The sequence below is a fragment of the Pseudochaenichthys georgianus genome, chromosome 3 (genome assembly GCF_902827115.2).
Source record: "Pseudochaenichthys georgianus chromosome 3, fPseGeo1.2, whole genome shotgun sequence".
NCBI classification, from domain to species: Eukaryota; Metazoa; Chordata; class Actinopteri; order Perciformes; family Channichthyidae; genus Pseudochaenichthys; species Pseudochaenichthys georgianus.
The window spans coordinates 46,870,791-46,898,664 of record NC_047505.1 but is presented as its reverse complement, the minus strand read 5'-3'; the positions used below and the strand labels follow the sequence as shown (position 1 = coordinate 46,898,664).

The 27,874-nt window shown below is 40.5% G+C and overlaps 2 protein-coding genes across 2 annotated transcripts; both read right to left on the bottom strand.

Moving 5' to 3' along the window:
- Positions 1 to 435: 435 nt before the first annotated feature.
- On the bottom strand, positions 436 to 8,089 carry chrna3 (cholinergic receptor, nicotinic, alpha 3). Its single transcript, XM_034076865.2, has 6 exons — positions 8,000 to 8,089; positions 6,986 to 7,125; positions 3,985 to 4,029; positions 2,455 to 2,564; positions 1,000 to 2,194; positions 436 to 885 (listed from the first exon to the last, which is right to left on the bottom strand). Exons 1-6 carry the CDS (start codon positions 8,058 to 8,060, stop codon positions 757 to 759), a joined length of 1,680 nt encoding a protein of 559 aa, XP_033932756.2. The 5' UTR covers positions 8,061 to 8,089; the 3' UTR covers positions 436 to 756.
- Positions 8,090 to 13,395: 5,306 nt separating this feature from the next.
- On the bottom strand, positions 13,396 to 26,589 carry chrnb4 (cholinergic receptor, nicotinic, beta 4 (neuronal)). Its single transcript, XM_034106649.1, has 8 exons — positions 26,579 to 26,589; positions 23,575 to 23,600; positions 18,158 to 18,306; positions 16,976 to 17,020; positions 16,627 to 16,736; positions 15,390 to 16,245; positions 15,192 to 15,299; positions 13,396 to 14,167 (listed from the first exon to the last, which is right to left on the bottom strand). The coding sequence occupies exons 2-8, from the start codon at positions 23,582 to 23,584 to the stop codon at positions 14,003 to 14,005; spliced, it is 1,443 nt and encodes a 480-aa protein (XP_033962540.1). The 5' UTR covers positions 23,585 to 23,600; positions 26,579 to 26,589; the 3' UTR covers positions 13,396 to 14,002.
- Between the last annotated feature and the right edge of the window lie 1,285 nt (positions 26,590 to 27,874).

Sequence of the window (27,874 nt, the reverse complement as noted above, 5' to 3'; positions counted from 1 at the left end):
TTTATTTACAGAAATATGCAGAAGTGTATGTACATTTTTGTTTTGTTTTCACACTTTCAGGGCATTTTAAATATCCAATGTCAGAATTGTCAAAGTTGTTAATGTCACCCTTTCCAGGAGGTCATGCTATCCAGATCAAACAGCATGTCATGTCTTAAACGCGTAAAGCATAAATAAAGTGTTAAACCTGGAAAAGGGTGACATGTCTCTTTAAAATATTCAGAAAGTATCATTTGTAGTAACAACGAGTTACCACATGATGTCACTGTTTTGACTGTCTTGCTTGGTTCTCAGAAACATTGAAATCCAGATGTTATTTTCATCTCCATGAACACATATATTGAATATTTGGTATGGCACTCGAGGTGTAATTAACATTTAAATAAGAAAATGTTTTAGATGTTCCTATTATGAAAAAACATCCTAAATATTGAGCTAGCATGTGTGATTGTATTTACATAATTGCTTGATGTGAAATTGGGTGCTTTAATTTCAGTCATTTTAACCACTGTAACCATTGGCATTATAGATTATATTTACTTCAGAACTAGTTTGTAAACATCAAAATGACTAATTGTTTAATTGTTGCTCTTTTTTAAACCCTGTCCTCAACATTTAAGTGTCCAATTCTTCACACAAAATCCCAGTCATCTCATCATCTTGACCTTGGATCCACTCCATATGGTCGGAGCCGTGGTGAGAATATTAAACGTAATGAATACTTCAGCAGTGCAGTGTTTGTTTCATCAAAGTGATTTAAATGTCATCCCAAAGTAATAGAGGCTGAAGGAAGAGGCCGGCTGTTCCCATGATGCACACAAGGATAAAAACCCAAAGGAATATCCGGTCAATAACCATGGCAACGTACTTCCACTCATCCTGCACCTGTGAGAAATGAAACAGTTTCAATGACATGTTGACACTTCAGTCACTTCTTTGAAAGAAAATGCATTTAAACTTTTACAATCTTGACTTTAAATGGGGTTTTCGCGCACTCACCTCCTGTGCTTCGTTCTGCAGTCTCATGTTCTCTGCTATGTATTTGACGCTCTCAAGAGCCTCCCTGACCTCGGGGGACAGCGGCAGCAGTGGCATTACTCCTCCCTCCATAGAGTCGGAGCTGGAGCACTGACTTCCTGCTCTGACTGCACCGCCTCCAGTCAGCGCCCCGATGCTGCCAAGCCCCCCGCTCGCCCCCCCTGAGTCTGCCGGCAGCTTGCTGGATCTCCCGTGCCAGCAACAGTTGCAATGGCCCTCGCAGCCCAAGAATGCGGAGCCAGCACCTTTGCCCAGGGTGCCACTTAAGTTATTGAGGCTGGAACGCTCGGTGTTGTTGAAAAGCCGTTGGCGGTTTGTCAGACTGGACACCGCGCTGGAGGCCGGGGCCTGAGGTTTGTGCTGCCTCAGCAAAGTACCTGACGAATGAATGGCACAGGGCCTTGAAAGAGGCGGCCGAACACTGTTTGTCGTCGCCACCCTCTCAGGGTCTCTCTCTGGCCTCCTCATGAACATGACCCTGGGCAGCATTCCCAGGAACACTGTCCGCACCCAGCAGGGCATGGTGTGGGTCTTTGGTGTGCGGTAATGGACGTTCAACACAAACACGGTGATGACAATAGACAGGGTGACAAAGATCATGGTGAAGAGGAGGTACTCGCCAATCAGGGGGATGACCAGCGAGGTGGAGGGGATGGTCTCTGTGATGACGAGGAGGAAGACAGTTAAAGACAGCAGGACGGAGATGCACAGAGTGATTTTCTCTCCGCAATCAGACGGCAAGTAAAAGACAAGCACGGTGAGGAGGGAGATGAGGAGGCAGGGGATGATCATGTTGACTGTGTAGAAGAGGGGCAGACGGCGGATGTACAGAGAGTAAGTGATATCCGTGTAGATTGCCTCGCAGCAGTTGTATTTAATGTCATGTTTGTAACCAGGGGCGTCGATGATTGTCCACTCGCCGCTCTCCCAGAAGTCCTTGAGGTTGATGGTTGAGCCAATCAGCACAAGATCGATCTTTGCCTTGTCGTACGTCCAGGAGCCGAACTTCATGGTGCAGTTTTGGTAGTCGAAGGGGAAGTAGGTCACGTCTATCTTGCAGGAGCTCTTGAATATGGCTGGTGGGATCCAGGTAACATCGCCGTTAAAGCGAAGCAGGGCCTTTGTTTTGTCATCAACCTGGAAATCTCCAACTGCACTGTTGAGAGAGAAAAAGGTAATTTAGATTAAACTGAAGGATATAATCGATTCCCTATTGGAGATATTAAAACAAATAACCGGTGTGGTTCCATTTAATCACAGCCGAAGATGTTTCTCATACACCCCCTTTGAGGATATGCAACACAAAATTATTGATACAAAAAACAACAACATTATTGGTTGTCAATGCACGACAATCCTTAATGTCAATTCACTCAACAATCAATGGTGATGTGGAGCGACGTTTTTAACTCTCACTTGTTGTAGAGGACAATGTCTGGTTTCCATATTTTGTTGGACGGCACTCGAATAAACTCCACGCCTCCAAAATCTTCCGGAAGCCACCTCAGTTTGTAGTCGTTCCAGATCTGAAAAACAAAACAGAGTAATCAGATTAAACGAAAAGCAAATCAAAGAAATTACAATGTCAGACAAATATTGGACACAATAAAAAATGATATAAAAGATTCGACACTGATGAAAGTTGGTCTTCCTAGAAATAGCTTTTGAGAATTATCACTCAAAAACAAATCAACCTCACGGTGGCGCTAGAGGAAATGTCAGGGGGTGGGATGGACTGACAAACAGTGGTGTTGACTGCAAAGAGGATTCTTTCTACTGAGGTGTTCAGTAAAATAGTTTGTTGTAAACAGCTTTAAAAACTACAAAACTAATGTTAAAGTGGTGATTAGCTTTTACTATACACATCTATTCAGACAGATTTCAAACGCATTGTCTTTTAAAAACTCAAACTGTGGCCTAAATACAGAGCTTAAACTGTATTCAGACATAATGGACAGTTTACAGTGTGTTTTATGGAGTTGTCACTGTTTTTGACCCTCTGTTGAGGTCAGCCAGGAGTCCTTATGCGACTCATAAAGCAACAATAGAAAAGCAGCCTCAGAGGGCTGTATCGAGCGCCACCGTGACGCGTCCTAAAACCCGGAGGTAAACTCCTTCCGGTTCCTTCGACAAAAAGCAATGTAATTTCTCCATAGGATTTTGGAAAATAGCTCGAAATAAGGTCTGTGTTGTTGACACAAGTTGAAGAGCTAGATCACGTTTTGTTCAGCCGGATAATATCCACATGTCTACCCTACTTTTATAATGTGTCTCTTCAATGTGTCTCAACCACAGACATTATTTCGAGCTATTTTCCAAAATCCTATTGAGAAATTGCATTGTTTTTTGTCGAAGGAACCGGAAGTGGTAAAATGCTAACTTACTTCCGGGTTTAGGACGCGTCACTGTGGCACTCTATTGCACAATTGTGATGTTGAGCAGAGGAAATGTAGACTGTTAATACATTGCTTATCAAAACTACAAACATTAAGATAATTAAAACAATGATTCAACTCTGTGTAAACATTTAAAAAGTAAATACAAAAAACACATCTAGCCGTATAGGATGTATTGACACTGTAGACTTGTTCTGGGATAATGAAAATCAACTGAAGTTGAAGCAGTTTCATCTTTTAGGGAAGGTATACTGTAGAGTCTGCGAAGTCTCAGTCACACTGTCAAAAGGAATATTATGGACTTTGGCAAGTATACTGCATTCCAGACTGCTTTCAAATTATTAAAACATCATTCAAATATCAAATGGACCATGCAATCTCAGTTTGGTCATAGGGTTTGGATAAGGATCAATGTGGTTATAAAGCTTCCTGCTATGAATAATTCAACGTGTCAGTCCATCCCCAAACAATCATGTATGACAGAAGGCTGGATCCATACTGGATGCCCTTGCTCAATGTCCATTTCCACAGACATGCACCGTACACTTACATGTCTCAGCCACAGATTTGTCTCCATGATCTGATTGATTTCATCCTGAGAAAAGAGCAGAATAGATAATGAAGACATGTAAGCAAAGAAAGAAGATGTAAATGAAGACAGAAGATTAAACAGGAAGAACACCGTCACATCCGATCATTCAATTCACCAGTGAGGATTGTGTGTGTGCTTTTCGCAGGGTCAGACCTCTGCGTTTCACACAGGAGGATTAACACAGACACACCTGGGTCCTCCAATGCCTGCCCTGGAGCATAACCCTCATGACAGCTGAAGTCAGGGATCACAGTAACCTAACTTTAATTCTAACAACCCTGCTGGAGCAGAACAAGGGAGGGATGAACCACTGTAGGGCCAGGTTTATGTGGACCGTGAATCAACAAATCTCATGACACAGTATATAGCGTTGACTAATCATATTACCAAGTGGGAGAGGTTCTACGTGACCAGTAAGCATAGATGGACAGAATGCCGCGGAAAAACCTTTATTGGATTATCTTTGGGAGACTGATAGCAGATGTCCTGTAATCTATCGTTAAACCACTCAGACACAAAAAGGAAATATAGCATGTTCTGGTTTGGATCAGATGATGAGTCATTGAGGATTTGGTGTGTTCAGGGTGTACAAATAAGGCTTTACGTTGTTTTCCCCTTCCCTTCAAAATGCAGGATTAGCACCATTTTACCAGGTAGTGGTCACATGTTCCAAACATGACCAAATAATTACATGCGATGACTATGACATCTAGACATTTTGGTAAACATGCTTATACGCTTAGCTGAGAATATCAATACCACTCTTATGTTTTGAAGCTACATCAGTTAGCTTAGTTTAGCACAAAGACAGCTATCTCATCATTTAATACTTTGTTTTTTGTACGGATTCAACAAATGGGACATACCATTAATAAATGGGCTTCAAAGGTAATAGTTGGCAAAGTGTGTGATCTTTAAAAAATACGAGCCAACTACTTACAAATTATTTATCTATTTACCTAATATATCATATTTCAATGACTTGTATATAGACACTTATTGCACTATTTCACTTTTTTAAAACTATTTTCTTCTTATTTAATATTTACTTGCACTATATTTTTCAGTTTTCTGAGTGTTGCACTGTTGGAGGAGCCTGTGACACAAGATGTTCATCGACAACTACACTGTAGCTATGTACGTTTGATGTTTGAATAAAGAACCTTGAACAGTGTCCCTGTTTTCAGTATCAATGCTAAGCTAACTGACCTATAAGGTGAATAAACACATTTCTCAGGTACATTTGTTATGTGGAGTGGCATTGGCTCGACAATGAGGGGCGGAGTTAAGGGGAACTAGATAGCTAAAGAGTTACATTAAAAGTATATTAATGTACATCCACATCATAAGAGATGAACTATAGATGGTCTAGATGAGCTCATTAGCCCTGCTGTAATTGGTGTAGGCTGACCTGGGTTAGAAGCACCAGGTGTGGGGAGGGAATACAAGTCATCCATCAGCACGAGGGGCGCCACAGCCTGCTACGTCGACTGAGTTGAGGAGAATATAACAACATATACTGCATCTCTGGATCTCGACAGGACTTCAATACTGAAAAAGATTGCTTATTGAAAATAGGTATAGCAAAACAGATTGAGATGGGCTAAGGTGTGGCAGACCCTCAATTATCCATTCAAACTCACCAGCACCTTGTGTAAGAATAAAATGTGACATGCTTTTACACTAATAACGTTGTTATTGAAAATTACAACGTAAAGTCTTTAGGGAACGAGCATTAAGTTACATCCTGCGTTGTCTTACCAGTAACTTTCCTGTGTTTTTAATGATCAGTTCTTTGGAGTGCTGGGATAAGTGTGAGGTTTCCCCGTTGGATCTAGAATCGGCATTCAAAAGCACCTTTTGATTCCTCACCTGATGACCTGTGTTAGGAAATGAGGACATCCAGCAGCGACTGATGGGGAGCATTGTAGAGTTCAAGAGAGTAACACTAGAAAAATGAAGTATTTTGAATATTTGAAGGCTGTTAAATGTCTATTCTTCCACTCTTAGTTGCCTTTAAGGATTTTTTAAGTAGCTCTGCTTACTCTCTTTGTATTGCAAATGAGAACTTTGATAATGATATGATGATAATTGTGCAATGCAAAGATTGTTGTTCTACTATATGATTTGTAGTTGTGAATTACTATGGTATGCTAAGCTAAGTCGTCTCCTTATTGAGTTTAGTAAAATTATTCAAATAAAAAAACAGAGACTGCTTTAAAAGAGAATAAACCAGTTGTTAATACTGTGCATGAAGCTGCCTTCCCCGTCTAATGTGAGCCTCTTTGCTTAATTAATAGCCATCCGCTCGAGACCTTCCTGCGTCTCTGTCTGCCAGGTCCAGCTCACCCTGCCCTTAAATCCAAAGGTGATCCTCTGCAGTGGCAGTGATTGAGTGATAGAGGTGCTCAGGCAGCTGACATTCCCCATCTTGTCTGGGCCAAACAAACAGCCGCACTTCTTTCATTTAGTACTTTCTCCTGCAGGATTTACACCAGGGGCTACTGCAAACCGGCAGGGAGTACCTCAGGCGTCTCATTCTGCGTCCCCAGTGTCCCCTACTCTAAAACTGTGTTGCTAAAAGTCCAGATAACAACACAATCTCTTTCTTCTTATGCTCAGACCATACAGTCTACGGCTCAGACCCTCACATTTGATGCCGTCTTCATATTTCCTAGTTATTTTCTCTCAGGTCATGACTGCTCATTAAGCAGAGTGTTAAATGTCTGACTGTGGCAAAGTAGCATCCCATAATAAGTCATATTTACTGTAGACACGCATTAACTTGGGATCCCCCAGTCAGAGCTGGTTGATGTCGCCAGGGAAAAGAAAGTTTGGGGCTCTCTGCTGGAACTGCTACCCCGCACCCGACCACGGATAAGCGGGAGAAGATGGATGGATGGATGGATGGACGGATGGATGGATGGATGGATGCATTAACATTTAGTAGGCTACTTACCACTTTGACCAGCTGTGACATGGACACCTCGAACTGTACAACGACTGCGTCAGTCACATTTTCCACCGGCCGTATGTACTGGTTATAGTTGGAGAATATGACAGAGAAGAGCTTGTGCTCTGCGTCTGAACAGGAGCCTCCTGAATGAGAGCAGAGGATCAGATCTGTCACTGCGATGTCGTTTATTTGATTTAACAGTACAGCTTGTTTACAAGAGGAATATCATCCAAATGAATGTGTGTTATTCATTAGTCCGGGGGAGCATGCACATGCCTTCATATTTAACCTATTTCACACTGATTAGGTTTAATCACCACTTTCCTTTCACCTTCAAGAGTGCTGGATTTGTAATTTTTCAGTGTAAAGAAGTCATCATACCGCATGCATACAAACCATGCATCCCTAAAAGTCATCATTTATTACCTTCATTTTAATGAGTATTTGTCTTACATTTTAATGTATTTAGTAAACAAGGAACATGCACATCAAATATACAATAATCTCAAAAAGAGAAGACATTTTCTTTGCAAGGTTTTGATATTAGGTATATTTCAAAACTCAGCTGATCTGCTATTTTTTAAATGTCTAGGTATGGTTTAATCCAATTTGATTGACAGGAAGAGCCTTCAAATGTGTGTTTTTGATATTTTTTAAATAACTTAATAATAACCAAAGAATCTAACAATATAATACACATGTTTATTTATTAATTAATCCAATTGTAAATGCATCTTTAAATGTGCCATTAATACTTAACAGCAATGCAGAACAACAAGTAACAAAATGCTAGATGCTAAGTAGAAGCTATACATCCCCATTTTCCTTTTAAACTGTGGGTTTTCTCTGGAAGTTTTTCCTTGTACGATGTGAGGGTCTAAGGACAGAGGGTGTGTCGTATTGTCATACTGATATTCTGTCCAAACTGTGAAGTCCACTGAGACAAATGTAACATTTGTGATATTGGGCTATATAAATAAACCTTGATTGATTGGTTGATTGAAGCTAATAACTCACCTTCTAGATGAAACAGGAGGAAGAAGCATGAGAGCAAAACGGAGCAAAAAGTGGCTTCCATTGTTTTTTAAATCACAAGTCTGTATTTTGTATCCAGGGTCAGAGGCAGCAGCGGCAGACAGAAGGAGAAAGTGAAGAGTGAAGGCGCGTCCGCAGCTCCAGAGGGAGGTAGAGGTGAGGAAGAGAGGAGGAAGAGAGGAGGCTGGGAGGAGAGGAGACAGAGCCACACTGAGCCACTGAGATGGGGCTCACTGCAAACCTACTGCCACCTAATCTCATAAATGCAATGTCACTGCGAGTTTGTCACTTAAAGATCACAACAGACGTGCACGTAGGTCACACAAAACAGCCTTGACATTGATTGTGCCTAGTTCCTTACAGGATGTCAGTGCTTTGTTGTTTCACACGCAGTTTTCTCGTTTATGAATTTGAAAAAACAACAACAGAGTGAATTCAATCAATAGGCCTACGCATCTACGCACACGCTCGAACAAAAATAAATGAAATACGTTTGCAGCAAGTGCCACGTTGTGTAGTGACAGAAACGTCCGTCCCTTTAATCCCCCTAAAACATATTTTCTTAATCAGCTTCAAACTTGAGGTGATTTGATCCTACATTAAAATAGTTTTTCTTGCCGAATCTACAGCAGTTTTTAGTTATACTTGTCTGAAGTGGGCGTGGCTAATTTGGAAAACAGTGATGTCACGTATTTCCAGGCACCAATCCGGATGTAGCATTTAAATGCGACTCTAAAATGTGTGGGCTTTAACTGTCAAGTCAAAATGTTATCAAAATGTACCTGCAGTGTAAAAGAAGCAGAGCAACTGAGCTTTGGTTGTTAAAATGTAAAATCTCACATTCATAAATACATATTAGTCGGAAATAAGTGTTAAATATATAAAAAAACACGTAGGCCTATTATTTGAAGCCACATTTTTATGGACTGCTGAATAAAGACCTTTCTAGCACCAGGTTGTGCCCATGATGAATTCACACAGAGATCTTCTCATCACAGTGTTTATTAAATAAGTCCATATTAAATTAACAAGTAACCTTCATTTCGTAGGACAAGATCAAGTAGTTCGGCCCTCAGCAACAACAACAGAATCCTTCTTCATTTATTGATTTTATTTAAAAAATAAGAAAAATATCTCCCCCGATGCCCACTTTTAATTTGAAAATAGATCAGTCTTTGACTCAGATGTTCCTTTTTTCCAATTTTATTGTCAGTTCAGAGACAGCTGTGTCCTTCTGCTGGATTAAGGGTAGGCCTGAGAGCTTTTCAGTAAACATTCACCCTGCTGAAGTGACCCCCAAACGATGAATACACCCCTCTCAGCAGCAGAGATGCTGTGTGGTGTCTGGCCCTGCACTGTCAACTAATTTAAGTGGGGAAAGTGTTGGCAAGAACTGTCCCCATGTGGGTTTAATTTCACATAGATGTCCAACAAATGTTAATTTAACCTTCATTTTCACAGACAGTGCAGAATTAAACTTAGGTTGTTATATGCACTGATACAATGTTTCCACTAAGGCGTGTCATGTTGCAAAAAGTCTGTATATGTAAAAGGAAGTGCAAGAAGTCATTTTGACTGGACCCTAATATTTTTGAGGACTTTGTAATGGCGGATTCTTGTTAGAAACTTGTCAAGGATTGCTTAAGTGGCAGATCAATCCTCAAGGACAAGGCTTCCATATCTTATTGGAGACTAATGACATAGGCTTGTGATTTATTGGACCTTCCATCGAGTGTTGAATGACGACTCCTCCCGCTTTGTTTCGACTGAAACAGGTGAGGAATTGTTGATGGATATGCCGTGGCAGTGCAATGACAGTGGAACTGAAAGACGAATGAGAAACCCCTGCATGATGCTAACAACTGTAAAGAGAGATTAAGGAAAAGCATTAACAAAGATGTTGATTGCTGTCTCTCAAAAGAAGGAACAGCCTGCAGAATCTCAAACGAGCCCACTCAGCACCGTTTATTGAGCTGTAAAGGTTGTGTGTTGGTGAGCGTTTACTTCAGCATTTGCTCATGTGTGTTTTCTTTGTGAAGAATCATTTCTTTGTCGGCCTGCAACTGCCTGTATGTACCTTTTCTGTTGGTGACAGACATTACCTCTTGTGGAATGAAACACGTTAATTTCCATAAGATTTCAGTGTCTGGAACGAATACACTTTATCACCATGTTGCACACAATTTAAAAAAACTTTTCTTTTTTTATCGTAGGCAAGTGCCTGAAAATGTTATAGAATTTGCACTCATTTGGATTTCAAAATACTTTATTGTAAAAATACTGACATTTTACCGATAAGGCAAGACCTATTAAAGGTGGTAAGTTTGAGAAACCGGCTCGAGATACACTTTTTGTTATATTCCATGGAATGCTCTTAACATCCCAATAGCAATGAATATCTGAAGTGCTTTGAGGAAAAATCCATTAAAGAAAATCTCATCTGTGGAAGCCGTAGCACTGTAAAAAGCACGACCAATCACCTGAGCTAGCCCGGCTAAAGTAACTGGACGGCCTACCTGCCTGTCAGCCTTCCATCGGGGCACAAACTTATCTCGTGCCCTCATTGGTCATGTGCGCGTTCGTGTGTGTTGGAGGAGGGGCTCTGTAAGGAAGTGGCAGATTTTTTTTCGGCTGTTTATTTTCAAATTCTAGCACATTCGAGCGGGTTTCTCCAAAATTACCCCCCACCTTTAAGTGTGTTTTGCAATAGATGCATTCAACTAAAATCCCTATCAATGGTAAATGAACGTGCCCACTCCCATGCTAATTGGTCCATTTGCCCACGATTGATATGATTCAATCTGCAAAGGTAAGGATTTTGTTACACAAGCAAGCAGTAGAGGTGAAATGTCACAATAAATCTCTATGAAACACTCGATGTCCTCTTAGTCAGAAGTGTTTATAACAATATTACATTATTGTTTGTTTTTTTACAATTTCAATCAGGTGGAGGGAAAATATTAATACATTTTGAAGCGTTACTACATTTAAGTAAATTACAACATTGGGTACTGATAGCAATTGTGCATACATTTTAAGAAGTGCCTTGATTAAAGATGGGGTAGGTAAGTTTGAGAAACCGGCTCGAGATCGCTAGAATTTGAAAATACACAACCGGAGAAAATCTGCCACTTCCTTATAGAGCCCCTCCTCCAACACACACGAACGCGCACATGACCAATGAGGGCACGAGATAAGTTTGTGCCCCGATGGAAGGCTGACAGGCAGGTAGGCCATCGGCTGAACGGATTGGTTGTACTTTTTACAGTATTACGGCTTCTACAGATGACATTTTTTTATGGATTTTTAGTCAAAGCACTTCAGATATTCATTGCTATCGGGATGTTAAGAGCATTCCATGGAATATAACAAAAAGTGTATCTAGAGCCGGTTTCTGAAACTTACCTACCCCACCTTTAAGTATACGTGTCAGGGTTATGGCTTTAACTTTGGAAAAAGCACTGCGCCTCAAGACAATGTGGTCCAGATCAGCTGCAGCCCTGACAGTTTTGTTGTATCAACATTATTTTTTGCATGCAGGCACACACTCACATTTCAAGTGAACAGCTGTGTGATTAAATGTTCTAATTGGCACATATTCAGCAAACGTATTGGCGCTAAGGACACACTTTATCACCAGTAAAACAGATTAACTCAGCACTTTGGCAAGACCCTGACTATTTTAATACTTTATTGTGGATTTCATACATTTAATCAAACTGAAAGAGGGCATTACTCATTCTTTAATCACACATCACATTCCAACGACATGGTTATACAAGCTTAACACATAATAAAGTAAATGGTAACTGGACTGCATTTATATAGCACTTTTGCAGTCTTTGCGACCCCTCAAAGCACTTTTAAATACAAGTCAGCATTTAAACAAAGGCATAGGCTGCCATACAAGGTGCCCAGTGGCGACTCGTCATTAGAAAGTAATGCAAATAATAATTAAAAAAAAATATGCAAAGATTAAATATGTTCAAATATATTTTAAGATCATGTTTATTAATCTGATTCGTCTGTACATTGCTGCTTTAGCCTGCGTTCTTCCAACTAGTGTCCACAGTGTGCCTATTGAGCGATGTGGGGCAAGCCCCTCTCTCTGCTGTAGAAATGAACGTGTACTGTAAAAACTACACTGCGCCAGGGTTTCCGCTAGGATTTTTTCTCGCCGGTCAAATGTCCGGGCAGAATTTATTTTACCGGACTAATTTGAAACTTACCGGTCATATTTCAATAATAATAATAGTTGTGTAGCAGAGTTTCCGTTAGCAGGTAATTACCGGACTATGAGCAGATATGCTTCAGTTTAAAACTCAGTTCACGGGCTCATTTTTATATTGCTTCAGTTTATAATCGTAACAGATCGAAAAATTCAGATTCATTTTTCAATAAATGATTCCACAAACAACAAACAACATAATTATTACATTCAAACAAACTACTTGTAGTAGATAACGTACATTATTCAGAAGTTTACATCAACTTTGAATAATAACACGGGAGAAACGGATCCTCTCCCTCCCTCTCTCTCTCCTGACAGCACGTCAGTTTCTCATGCAGCTCGCTAAACAGAGGGCGGGGCTTCAGGTGATCCTGCAGAGCTGCGTGTCTCGGTCAGACTCAGCAGCTGATCTGATCTCTCTCTCGCTCCGGTTACACTTCACTCGCGTTTATGTCCATATCGATCAGATCCAGCTCTCCTGATCGGCCTTTATAGAGAGCACCGATCAAACTATTAAGAGTGAATATCGGCCGATAATGACCGGCGGCCGATCTATCGGAGCCTCCCTAATTATTACCAGACATTTTGACCGTCAGGTTTTGAATTTACCGGTTTTTTATACATTTTACCAGCTAAAAACCGGTAATTACCGGCTAACGGAAACCCTGCACTGCGCATGCTCAGAGTATTTTTCTATTCAATGTGTGCGGCAAAAAAATAATCACCAGTGGGGTATAGTGCTGGCATACCTACCAAACGTCATCTCATAATTCAGAGAGCTGATTGGCTGTAAGTACGTGTGCCGCGAAAAGTGTAGTTTTCACCCTGTAGTGAAGAGGAGACGAGAGAGAGCAGCGTATAGCGATTACAATCAGTAAAACGGAAAGAAAGTGAATTAATCTACTGAATCTACTTCAGCTTTGGTAAGTTCATTTTATGTCATATCTTTTGCTGATCTTCTGTGTTTTGCCTATAGGCTATTGCTCTGCTGGATCGACTGATATTGTGACCTCGGTGATGAGTGTCTGTGTTTTCCTTTTCTCTCTATCGGAACCATGGATAGCCTACAGCTATTTGTTTACGTGTTTAAAAAAGCACCAGAAGCTTATACAGTATATACACATCTAAGTTGTTCGTGCCCCACCACTTTTGTACATATAAAAACACCTCTCAAGGTGCCACCTGCTTAGGGAAACTAACATCCGTACTCACTCACACACCGTGGGCTATGCCATCTGGAGCAATTTGGGGTTAAGTACCTTGACGGAGGACATATAGATATGTTGACTGCAGCGGCGGGGTAATGAACTACTGTCCTTCTGAGTCACAGTTGCCCCAACATCTTGCTGAAAGATGTTAATCACTTACATATTTGGTGTATTTCCGTAACTGTTCAGCATACTTCAGTGGGGTGAAAGCTTCATTCAATCCAGGTCTGCAGTTGTCCTTAGACATTAAAAGAAATGACCTCTAATGTCATTTGAGGTCCCTTACTGAAGTACAATTTCCAACAAATAATGTGTGCTGGAGAGGGTTTTATTACTGTCGACCATGTGGTTTTGATTATCAGGGGACATCTGATGTTGTCATCTTGCAAAAAGATCATGTCTCTTCACTGACGTACACAATGGGTGCGCATCTCACCATAGGGTTATAGGCTTTAACTAAACAAAAAAAATACTTACCCTAACCTAATTTCGTGATTGCTGAAAAGATAAAATTATCAAAACTCGCCCCGTATTCTTCATGGTTCATCATATGCGTGGAGCCTCTGAGCTGGGCTGTTGGTTGGGGACGATCTGAGTCTGGAAGACAGGCTGCAGAAATAAGCCCAGGGTGCCCGTCACACACACTATCACAAAGATCCACAGGAACATACGATCCACCACCATAGCCACATACTTCCAGTCCTCTATCACCTGCAATTATACAGAAATGTAATGAAAATCAGGCAGCGTGCAGGCTTTGGTCACAATACAGTTCACACAGACATTTATAATAATAAACCAGCAGTAATGCAGAGTGGAGATTTGACCAAATAATCGTGATTGAGTGTTTCATAGCTGGACGCTGCAAGGAGTGCCTATGCAACAGAGTGAATTAATGAGTGAGAGAGAATCTGTTTCTGAATCAAAGTTCTTTTAACCACACAATCTGTAAAACCCTTATTACATATCTTATAGTGTACATCTTGTCAATTTGCAAGGACCACCTTCAATTGGACTGAAATGGAAAAGAAGAGTCTTCAGTAATAGTATAACGTTTTCAAATGCATTATATCCATTCATAAAAATAATAATATTGCTTAGTATAGGTTAGCTTGGTCTTAGGATGCTGAATGCGAAAATATTTTAATTTATTTTTTAAAAGACATTTTCCTTATTGCTTGTCAACACTAAAATAAGCTATTGACCTATTCATCCCATTTTTGCTGCTGACCTTGGTAGTTTTAAAATCAAGTAATTTCTCATTCCTGGTTCCCTCCTACTTTTATTGATTTTTCAGAGGAAGGGATTGATGACCAAAATTCTGCCTTTAATTTGCTAGGTCACATCCAGTACTTAACGTTATTAGTTATTACCGGTGTCACAGAATGTCCAGTCTTACCAACACCTTTGATCCAGTTTATTGGGAACAAGAGTGTATTGACGATGGTGTCAGATTGCTGCAATTATCCATTACAGCACTTAGAATTTTGACTGAGGCTGAAATAGTGACAGAACATAACTTCATAGCGGGATATGTTTATGTTTTTGAAGAACTAGGGATGTAATAGCTTGACATTTGTGCGCAATATTCTTAAAAAACCTAATCTTTAAAATGTTCATCTTGCTAAAGTTGTACATTTGATATATTAGATTATTAAGTGGCGCAAACATTACAAAAAAAACTTCATACCAGTATTGTATACATGTAATGAAAAGTTGAAATGTGTATACATACACTCTGATCATCATCATCTCCCATCATGTGCTCAGCCACAAAGCGCACCCCGTTCACCGCCTCCTGGACATGAGCAGCCCATTCTGAGTTGCTTCTCGGCTGGGAGTCCTGGGTAGAAGTGAAACTACTGGGAAGGTAATCATTTGGGCGCGTGTCCCCCTTCCTGTTGGAGTGGCTGTAGCCCAGCGGAGGAACTACAGTTTTGTGTCCTGGTGTAGAGAAGGCAGAGTCGGAAGACAGCATGGCAGAATTCGACATTGTGATACCTGTTTTGGCTCTGACTGGGTAACCCATACCCAAAATGGATGTCCTCCCCCGTAGACACCGCTGCTGGCGAAGTCTCTGGCGTGCAGAGTTATTTTGAGGGCGTCGCATGAAGAGTAAGGCAGGCAGTTTGACGAGGAATATCAGCTTGACCCAGGAAGGCATGGTGTGGGTGCTTGGGGAGCGATGGTGGACGTTGAGCACGCACACACTGGTGATGATGGAGAAAGTCACGAGCACCATGGTGAACATCAGGTACTTTCCGATCAGGGGCACATCCAATGAGGTGGGAGGAACTATCTTTGAGATCAAAAGCAAGAACACAGTGAGAGCCAAGAGCACGGAGATGCAGAGGGTCATCTTCTCCCCGCAGTCTGAGGGTAAGTAGAAGACCAGAATGGCCAGAGAGGTGATCAAAATGCAAGGAATTATGAGGTTTATGGTGTAGAAAAGGGGCTTCCTCTTAATAATGAAGTCATATGTGAGGTCCACATATGTGGGATCCAGAGGGTTGACAGTCCGTCTGCCCGGCAGCGCCAGGATATCCCACTCCCCACTGGGCGTAAAATCATCCATACTAGCCACCTCAGACTTCAGGATCAGGTCGATCTCGGTGTGATCATACGTCCAAGAGCGGAACTTGAGGGTGCAGTTCTGCAGGTCGAAGGGAAAATGCTTGACCTCGATCTTACAGGCACTTTTGTAGATGGCCGGGGGGAGCCAGTTGATGCTGCCATTGGAGAGTACAATGGCATTGGTGAAAACTGTTACCTCATAGGTACCATCAGCGCTATGAGAGGAAGAGGAAAGACTTATAAGAGCTTTTTAATCAATCTGCAAGGCCTGTGTAATCAACCCTGCAATCACAGCGAAGTGCAGATAAGAGGAGAGCTACTCATACTGAACAGTTGTATTGCTTATTTCCTACAGCCAAGGACAGGAAAATCAATATCAAAACCATTATCCACAGGAAAAACTAAAACCTTCAATCATATATAAACTCTGTAGATTCAGTTTGGAAAGATAATGATCAGAACCCATCATTATTGTTAAATGTCTAGCTATCGGAAAAAGTTTCCCATCTCTATCTTTAAATATAGATTTCATCTTACTGTATAGAAGTGTACAATCTTTCTGTAACATAACAATATGAGATTTCAGTGGTTCTTACTTGTTGTACAGGACAATATCTGGTAGCCAGATATGTCTGGAGGGAATGCGCAGCTTGTCGATACCTTCATACTTTGCAGGGTCCCATGATAACCTGTAATCCACCCAGTGCTGGAGAGAAAGAGAGGCCTGCCGTCAAATCCAAATTCAAACAAGTATTTAAGACCAGCTCTTTTCTAATGACATGCTTCATTATCAGTGAAATGTGTTTGGAGCACAATTATAGAAGCAGTTTGTTCCACACAGAGAGGAAAGTGGATATGGTTTAATTCAAGTTCAGGGGGAAGGACATGTATCAAGACACTGAGTGGTATTACTGAGAGTATGACTCTGAGGTTTATCACACTTACCTGAGTGAGCCAGACATTTGTGGTCATGATCTGCTCTCTCTCATTCTGGAAATGTACAAATGAGGTAGAAATTAAGAAAAGGTTTTCATGAACAGATACAGTTACCATTTCAAATTGAAATATAACTGCATTTTAGCTGACCCTAAACACTCATCTAAGCCATGAATTATTCAGAATACTCTAGAAGTGATCCCAACAAGGTGTATTTTACCATAGAGGCTAATACTGCAGTTCACAGGGCAGTGAAATTGTGAAATAGCTTATTTTAAAATATGAATAATATGTCTAGATAAAAAATAAATACAGAAGTCTATAACCAAATATTTTAGTGAAGGAGGAACAAAAAGCCACATAGCATAACATCACATACATGTTGTATGTGATGGCGAACTTAAGTAGCACTTTACCTACAATAACCAGTAACAATAGCTCGTTTGCACAAAGAAGTCAAATAATGTTGTTAAAAAGTAAGGGAAGGAGGAAGTCTCTGCTGATATCCCCAACCTTTTTTTTGTACACAGAAATAATTACTATCTTGATTGCACACTGTCAGCTTCTAAACAGCTCCTTTTTGTCTCAATGCAAATCAAAGGCATATCATTTTAAGGACAGAGTTATTAATAACTTCTGGGTTAGGGCTACCCATCCTGTTAACTGGTATCTTCAAAAACAACTGAATTAAAAACCTTCACTCATCTTAGATTGCTTCCCAACATGCATGTCTGTGGCATTGTCATCACACAGCCGTGACATACACATCCAATGAAGTCATACCAAATGGCAATTACTCCATGGGTACAATGCAAACTCATAAAGTGAGGCTGTGAATGATCCTTTCTGCCTTGGTCTGCAACTGGGAAGAGCCTCCACTGTAAATCAGAGGAGAGACTATCACTGTGGCTAAAACAGCTTTATGGCGGCTTTTAATCCAATGTGCTGAAGTTTCAATCTGGACATGACAGAGGCAGAGATCACAGCTGACCACATCTATCCTCCACTTCGTCCACCCACTCACAGCCGCTCTGCAAAGGCTGGTCTGTAATGAACTGCTCTCTCAAAGCTTTGTGGCATCCTCTCTTTCTTTCACCGTCATTCTTGTTCTGCCTCTCTCTTTGTCATCTTGTCTCCCTCACACACACACAGATGGACACACATGATGGGTAGAAGTATTTGGTGCCTTACCACACTGATGAGCTGAGCCAGAGACACCTGCAGCTTCACTGGGACTCTCTCGCTCCTGTTGACCGCCGGGCGGATGAGCAGATTGTAGCGATCCTTTCCCAGCAACCAGTTCATGAGACGCTCCTCTGAGTCAGCACTGCTGGTACCTGGTGACAACATGTTTTCAAATTACTATGTTTATGCAGATGTTTTACACATCCCAAACATCAGTATCAAGACAAACCACTTAGACCTTGGAGAAATTGGACCTAGGTATCCATAGAGAGAGACTTTTATGCTCTGAAAATGTAAGGTTCGTTCTTGTTTTCAAACAGATCCACTTATAAAACAACTAAACTACTATGTTTGCAGCCACTTAATGAAACAAACCATCTGGAAATCACAATGGAATTGATTTCCCATGGAACAAACAAGACTACTGCTGTTAAACGTTCTGGCCATTCTGGGCATTCAGATATGACCTAAAAAAAGTCACACTTTTAGTACTTCCTGCTTTGGCACTAAGCTATCGAATTATGATACTTAAATCAATATTATATACCTCCCTTTGTGCTCATACACAGAAACACAATAATGAATAAATCTGTTTAACAAAAAACTGTTCCTCCTCTATCTTTTGAGTGTGTCTGACTGCCTCACAAACTGCACATAAACTCTTAAGGGAAACAGCCGCTGCCAATTAAGGAAGCCAGGGATGGCTGTGTTGTGGAAATTATACTATAATGAAGGCTCTAAAGTAATTTCCCCAAAAAGTCCAGATATGCTTCGAAGCATTTGATTAATGTTGCTTCTTCATAAAGCCAAACCACTGGATGCATCTCTCAAGTGAGAATAGGCTAAGAGTAACCAAACTTCGACTCCTTCTACCTCCTTCCCTGATACATGAAGCCCACATCAGGGGTGAAGACAATCAGTGCTTCTCATTTGGAGCCAAATGAAAACATGTAGCAATAGCTCTTCCATTTTCCTTGCATGCAGCAGGTTATTAATGCCCCCACATGGTCTGAAGTAGCTGAGTCGGCTTTCTTGTGGGAAGCCCTCCAATGAGGTGGGACTGATACTGATGGGCCCACTGCTACTGTTGTCAATACTCAGCAGAGTGATATTCATGGCTGCAGAACACCAGAGAATCAGCACATATGCCTGTTTTTCAAGCTATGTGATGCTGCAGCGCACAATTAGGAACATTGTTAGACTTCCAGTGCCTCTCCTGTTGTGCAGTATCAAACTGCGTGTGCCATTATCGACACACAGACTCCCGGCGCTTTGCAGGGCGTGGCATGCTGCTGTCAGTCTGGCCGCATGGGTCAGCGCAGGCTGCCATGACTGTGCCTTTGTCAGTAACTTGGCTCAGATCCCATCCAAGTGGGATCTCCACAGCACTCCACAGATGGTGTGTTGTCAAAGCCCTCGGAGACCTGACAGAAACAAGCTCTGCCTTCCCCAGAGGTACAGGGTGCTATCAAACCACCCAAACTTGTGATTACCTGCTGTAGACTGCCACTGGGGTGTGTGTGTGTGTGTGTGTGTGTGTGTGTGTGTGTGTGTGTGTGTGTGTGTGTGTGTGTGTGTGTGTGTGTGTGTGTGTGTGTGTGTGTGTGTGTGTGTGTGTGTGTGTGTGTGTGTGTGTGTGTGTGTGTGTGTGTGTGTGTGTGTGTGTGTGTGTGTGTGTGTGTGTGTGTGTGTGTTTAGGTTACATGTGTATAATGTGTAGCGCCTTATAAGTGTTCTGTTGACACTATGTTGAACGAGAGCGAGCTCAGGCGAGTTAATGGTACATTCAGCTGTTGTGAAGTTGATAAGGTCACTCTGCAGAGCACACTGAAAAACATTATTTTTCGAACGTGTATTATGTTTGAGAGCATAATGAAGTGTGTGAATGAAGCAAAACATTGGGCATAGGTTGAGTCAGGTAAAGTATAAATGCTAATTTCATCCACTTTGTATTGGTGACTTATGACAATATCACATCCTCTCGTTTACAGGGAAGTAGATGTAGTGGCATTGATTCACCACTTAAACGTTAAACCAGCTGACAAAAAACTTGTGTCAGTAAGTGGGATTATCAGTATGGGGTACTCTTTTTATTGCAATTTAAAATATATATCCTGTGAGATCAATTGTGAAGTAAATGTGTTTTTTACCAAGGAAATATCCGCTTTGGTCATGTGAAGTTGAAGAAGTCAAGGACATAAATGTAAGCCTGTTGTGTTATGTGTAACGTTGCTGCCTTCTTGGCCAGGTCAGCATTGAAAATGAGATTTTACCTCAATGCTTTTATCTGGTTAGATAAACATGTGACATGCTTAGGAAGCTTTTACTACGTGTACAATTGTCATATATTGTTGTAGAGGCAAAGTGGATGTGACCCTGCACTTGCTGTTGGTTTGATGACTACAGTACATTTTATGGACGAATGAAGTTGGCTTCCGATTCAGAGCATCCGATTCGGCAGTTAAGGGGAAAGTTAAGGGACATTTAATTTACAGCGCTGAGCGAACAATCCTCCGTGTTTGAACCTCTTAAATCGCTGCATAGCCGATTTATTTGGACTGGATTATCCCAGAGGGTCTAAAGATTCTTTATAACCCAGTTTGAGATTTGTGAAACCTTAATTCTATTTGTGAAAATACAGAAAAGGGAGATTTCAGTGTTTTTTTCACATGTGTAGACCACATTAGACCAGGTCCTGATCTGAAACCACTAAACTCATCAAATCTGGACAGTTGCAGTTACAGGCAAAACATTTCAACAGGAAATTAAATATAGTCTATAACTAGCATTGTTCAAGTTTACTTTAAGCAACAAGCTTTGTTTGCCTAATTACAGTATGTCATCTTGAGTACTAGGATTGCTTGGAATGTGAAAAATGTATACAAGATTAGAAAATAACACTTTGGAAACAATCCCTGGTTTTCTGCTAAGCTGTCCAGTCTCCTTCATGAGAGAAATAATGCTTGGGCTAAGGCTAGGAAATCAGGCTCAGAGGTAGAATGGCTACGTTTTAGGCAGCTAAGAAATAGCTTCACATCTCAAATAAAAAGTGCTAAATCAAAGTACTATTTGTCGGTTACCACAGAAAACCTGAATAATCCTAGGAAATTTTGGAAAGCCTTAAAATCGATTTCCACTGGTGATATCCCAAATGAGCTACCTCCGTGCCTCACCACAGCATCTGGCATTATATCAGACAGGGCTACTATGCTAAATTGCTTTAATAAGCATTTTGTGTCTTGTGGCTCTCTGTTTGGCTGTGTGGCTCCTGTGAACGCTCCAATCCTTGACTCTGAACAATGTGGTCTGGAAAACCCTTTCAGTTTTACCCCTTTTACTGTTGATGTTGTTCATGAAGCATTATCCAAGTTAGATCCTAGGAAACCGGCTGGCCCGGACAACGTAGAACCTTTCTTTTTAAAGATAGCTGCAGATTGTATTGCTCCACCTCTTACTACTCTTTTTAACCTCTCCCTCAGCACAAATGCAATTCCAAAAGTATGGAAGTCTGCTTATGTCCTGCCTTTATTAAAAGGAGAGGAGGCAACTATTTTAAATAACTATAGGCCAATCTCTAAATTGTCAGTTCTGGCGAAGGTGCTCGAACGACTTGTGAGTGAACAAGTAAAGGAGTTTTTATGTACAAATGACATCCTGTCTAAACATCAGTCAGGCTTCAGAAAGAGACACAGCACCAGCACTGCGACGATGAAAGTGGTGAATGACATTACTAGTATTTTAGATAATAAGCAGAGTTGTGCAGCTCTGTTTGTTGACCTTTCCAAAGCGTTTGACACCGTTGATCATCTCATCTTAAAGCAGAGGCTACTCAGTATTGGCATATCCAGCAATGCAGTGGGTTGGTTTGTGAACTACCTCTCTGAAAGGTCCCAATGTGTTCATTTTGATGGACTGTCTTCTGAGTGGTTAAACATTTCTAATGGTGTACCACAAGGTTCTGTTTTAGGACCACTTTTATTCTCCATATATATTAACAGCGTAGGTGATAATGTGGATGAAGCTACTTTACATTTTTATGCGGATGATACTGTGATGTACTGTGCAGGTCCCTCCATTAAAGAGGCTGTTGTTAAATTACAGGCTGTTTTTAACATTATTCAGACTCAGCTCTCTGAATTAAAGCTTCTTTTAAATGTGGATAAAACCAAGGGAATGCTCTTTTCAAAAGCAAAAAAGACACCAGAGCCTGTTTTAGATATTGTAACTACGCAAGGAACAAAACTTGAAGTTGTTGCCTGTTACAAATACCTTGGTATCTGGCTTGATGATTGTCTCTCTTTTAAACTTCATGTCAATAACCTGCTTAAAAAACTGAGGGTTAGGCTAGGGTTCTTTTTCAGAAACAAGTCCTGTTTCTCGCTTGAGGCCAGGAAAAGGCTCTGTGACCGAGATGCTTTCTGACACTATGGGTGTTTGTAAGTGTTGGTGAATATGTAATTATGATGTCCTCTATTGTTTGTTTTTATGTTGTTTTTAAGTTTCATGTGGAACTAAATTGATGCAGGTCTCCCTTGTAAAAGAGATCCATGATCTCAAGGGACCTATCTGTCTAAATAAAGGTTTGAAATGAAATGAAATGGTATGAGAAAGTTGGTTCATTGTAATCCTGTCTTCTCTCTCAGAATCTCAAAATAATTGCTATTCATATTTTTGCTTTAGGCCAAAGCAGCAGAAGCTGTTCAAAGTGGATGAAAGACTGAAGGTTAGCCTTTTTCTTCAGAAAAGGGATATTTCAGTGCTTTTTTTACATGTAGACCACATTAGACCAGGTCCTGATCTGAAACCACTAGACCTAGACACATCAAATCAGGACTGGATTATCCCAGAGGGTCGAAAGATTCTTTATAACACAGTTTCAGATTTGTGAAATCTTTATTTTATTTGTGAAAATACAAACACAGGTGGAAGGCTGAGGTTGCTGCAGCAGGCCAGGATCAGGATCAGAAAGTGAACCTCCCAGCTGGGCAAGCAGGGCACAAACAGGACGACACTCCCAGTACCTGCCAGAGGACAGCAAGGCAGGGAGCACAGACAGGCAGAAGGGGGGAGGGGTCGTCACAACATGTTCTTTTGTTTTATTGTTTTGTCTTTGTATTTAAGTATTCCAGTAATGTATGTTGCATGTTTTAATTTGATTGTATTTACTTGTTTAAATGAAATTTGTTTTACGTTCACTTATAAAATCTGTCCAGGGACAACAGATGAAAAATAGCCTCTTGGCTAACTCTGGCACATTTACAGGAATGTTAATTAATGTGCACTGTCCCTGTTAAACAAATGAATAAATAAATAAAAATAAGTGTATGCTCCTCATTTAGCTGATAATTCTTTATCTACATAGTTTTCGTATCTTAAATACTGTTTCATAGCAAACAACAAAATGAAAGAGATGTTAAAGGAATTCAGGTTCATGAGATAAAGAAAAAGGCTAACCTTCAGTCTTTCATCCACTTTGAACAGCTTCTGCTGCTTTGTCCTAAAGCAAAATATGAATAGCAATTATTTTTCTAAGAGAGAAGACAGGATTACAATGAACCAACTTTCTCATACCATTGTTACCAAAGTGTTATTTTCTAATCTTGTAATCTATCAAGCAATATAGTACTCAAGATGACATACTGTAATTAGGCAAACAAAGCTTGTTGCTTAAAGTAAACTTGAACAATGCTAGTTATAGACTATATTTAATTTCCTGTTGAAATGTTTTGCCTGTAACTGCAACTGTCCAGATTTGATGAGTCTAGGTCTAGTGGTTTTAGATCAGGACCTGGTCTAATGTGGTCTACATGTAAAAAAAGCACTGAAATCTCCCTTTTCTGTATTTTCACAAATAGAATTAAGGTTTCACAAATCTGAAACTGTGTTATAAAGAATCTTTAGCCTCCGTGGGATAATCCAGTCCAGATTTGATGAGTCTGGTCTAGTGGTTTCAGATCAGGACCTGGTCTAATGTGGTGAAGATGCGAAAAAAGCACTGAAATCTCCCTTGTTTGTATTTTCACAAATAGAATAAAGGTTTCACAAATCTCAAACTGGGTTATAAAGAATCTTTAGCCTCTCTAGGATCATCCAGTCCAAATAAATCGGCTATGCAGCGATTTAAGAGGTTCAAACACGGAGGATCGTTCGCTCAGCGCTGTAAATTAAATGTCCCTTAAATTTCCCCTTAACTGCCGAATCGGATGCTCTGAATCGGAAGCCAACTTCAGCGTCGTATTTTACGGCATGACTGATAATCAAATAAAATGTTACCCCTAAAAAAACATACATGCTATCCATGCATGTGTTTTTGATTAAGATAGAATTCTATTTTTAAGAGCTCACATTTTATTTGTAGGTTGAACAATAAAGTAAGAAATGTTTGTTCTCCGTTATCGTGTAAACTACACAATTTAGCAACTGTACTGAAAACGTAGCTTAAATCCAAATAAAGAGCTGCAATTCTACTTCGAGACACTTCACGAAACACAATCACTTCTCCCAACAGAAGCACTTTCCCCAAAAAGAAATGTGGAGCTGACAAACAGATACAAGCAAAACAGTTCTAAGTAGTTTCGGTCACAGAATGTAAAGAAAGACACACTTACAGTGGATCAAATAGAAGAAGTACGCGAAGATGGAGAGAACACGAGTCATTTTTTCGGCACCATCTGCTCCGCGGGAGCTCTCGGTGATGAAGCCTCAAAGCTGCGGTGTTCCGCGATCTTCCTCTCGGGCATTCCGGAATGATACACGCTCTCGGTTTGGACACTTAACCAGGACTGTGCTGATGCACGAGAAAGAGATAATTGACCGAATAGCGATATCTGTTGCTCCGTGGTGTGGTTACTTTACAGCAATCCGTCCCATGAAATTATCTGAGTTCCCTCTCTCGGGTATTTACGCTCTGCCAAAGCGCACAGTCTGCCCTGGCGCGCTGCTCTCTCCAGCGAGTCCTCAGGTCCTGCTCCCGGTCTGTGTTTGGCTAATGTGAGTGCACCACCTCAGGAGCTGTTTTAGATAGAAGGTAACATTATGCCTAAAAATGCCACTGAATCTGTTATAAACTGTGTTTTGCAAATAGACAGGGAAAGTTGTTGATTTTTGTTGATATAGAATACTTTTGCTTGGATTCGGTTAAGACGTGCCTGCCTGAATGTTGGGGGAGTAATAGGCTACACTCATTGCATTAAGTATGACTCATATGTATTTATCTAACATCTTTTGCCTCCACACACCCAATAATATGAGTATGTTGGGATTCAGTATTTACCTACAGTAAAGACACACAACTCAAATAAAAACATGCAGACCTGTAGGCCTATCCTCCAAGAAATGGTTAAAAATCATATCAAAGGATCTTGAGCCCAGTATAGTCACATGCCAGAAAAGGATCCTGTTTTCACAGCATCCTCAATACAACAACCCAGACATATCTGAGTGCAGATATCAATATAGATATCTTGGCCTAATTCTCTTTCCATCAACAATTAGCTGACAATCACAATGACTTGCAATAACTTGCTGACTTCACACGTTTTGTCAAGTGTGCTCAGGAGAAGACAATAAATTATTCTCTGGGCCTGGATGTGAGATTTAGTGAGGTGAAGTCCAGTCAGACCAGGGGCAGTGCATTCCTGGCAAGGCAGATTTACAGTCGCCACGCTGCTTAAAGCCTCATTATAATGGCCAGTAAAGGAACTGTGTCCGGCGTGAAGAGAAACCCAAAGGGACTCATCTTGGGTTATAAATTCTAACTCTGAAGACTTCTATTCTGGATCATTGAGAGCAGACCAATGGGACAGATTAGGTTTTTACCATTACTTGTTGGGGGCACAGTCAGATTGTTTGCACAGAATACAGATGTTTTCATTGATTTCAAACATTTAAAGCAATATCATATTATATTAAATCCAAGTCCTGAAAGAAACAACAATTGGATCTATACGACTATAGTTTTTGTTCATTTCTATTTACTACAAACTATATATTTGTTATATTACTGCAGATCATTTTGCAACATATGGGAGTGTTAAAGATGGATAAATGAGTTTGTCCTACCTTATATTGAGTGATTAATCCTATGATATCGCTGCATATCCATTTGCAGAGACCTAAAACTTGTTCGAGAAAAAGGATGCATGTCTGGTTTTGTGTAGAGAATCGTGCAACTCTGCTCATACATCATTCTGAACAGTGGAGCTCAAACATCCAAGTGAAGTCAAAATAAGAAACACACATTAATGAGTTGAGGGGGGACTTTAAAGTGTACATTAGGTTAATAAAAGTATACTGTAAATCTCCTGTCATGGGTTTACTTCACCTCAGTAAATAACAATGTTGTTTTGTGTTTGGAGATCTTCAAAAAGTAAGACTGGCTTCACTGCACTTTAACACTTTTTTTAATCAAATTGAAATCAGGAAAACATATTACTATTTGTAATGCCAGACGTGGAATAACATTCTTAAAATAAGTAAAACCTTGCACCTACCCCCTTTTTCTATCATACACTTTATTATGACACACCAAATCAGGACAAACCACCAGCTAATGAACTGCAGTGTAGACATGAGTGGTGAAACATGACTGCTAAATATGAACCACGGACCAGCTCATTTTGTTAATGGACGCCTAAGGCATCCTAATATACAGTGATGACAATTTGCACAGAAACATTCTGTGAAATACTTTCAACATTGGATCAGAGCAAGAAAGTTGTTTACACTTTGGATTTAAGCCAGGGATCCTATAACTAATACAATCCAAAAAGGGGGATGCAGAAAGCCTGTTACAGGTCTTTGGCACATTTTGGTTTGCTTGTTATTAACTTCTTGATTGACGTAAAAAATATTGATGATTACGATGAGAAACTAAACTTTAGAGGTGGTTTGTAGATCTGCTCAGATTAGTTGGAGAACTATTTTAAAGGGGACCTGTCATGCAAAATGTACTTTGTGATGTCTTTACATACATATGTGTCCCTGGTGCACCGGGGAACTCACGCAGCGCCAGAAAATAAAACCCTCTCTCTTTTCCTCCGTACCCAAATCTTTTAAAAATGGGTGTACAACGAGCGGATACAGATTCCATCCGAACTGACGTCAAATCGGCAGCGGACCCACAGAAAGTTGCTATCAGAAACAATGCCTGACGTGTTTTGGACGTAATCACATCTTTGTTTACATTAGCAAGCCTCGCTCAGATCACTCAGAGCTAAGCTGTACTGAAGAGCATGTGTTTTAAAAGCAGGAAATAAAAAAAGAACCCACCTTGTGATGAACCCGCAAGAGAAAAAGCATTTGAGCTCCATACTGTTTCAGAAATAATCCTTGATGTGGTTTAAACAGGATGGCGTTTTATCACAGCAGAATTTAACTGTATCTCCGGTAGAATTCTGATCAGGCATTAGCTCCGCCTCATCTTCTTTCTTTTATTCAAGCTAAGGACCCAAGATCCGCGTTTCTCTAACAGGGATTCAAAAGAGGGGTGTGAGCAGTATGAGGGACAATGGGTGATCTGTTTGGTATTTTGAAAAACAAACTTCACAGACATGTTTTGTATAGGTAGGGCCCTACAATATATGTTTCAAATATAGCATGATAGGTCCACTTTAAGGCAAATTTATTTTTAAAATATTCACATTGCCTAATCCAAAGCTGTTCTCCCTGATAACTTCTTCAAAAATGTTATACATATTCACACACATTTTATGTTAAGCCGGC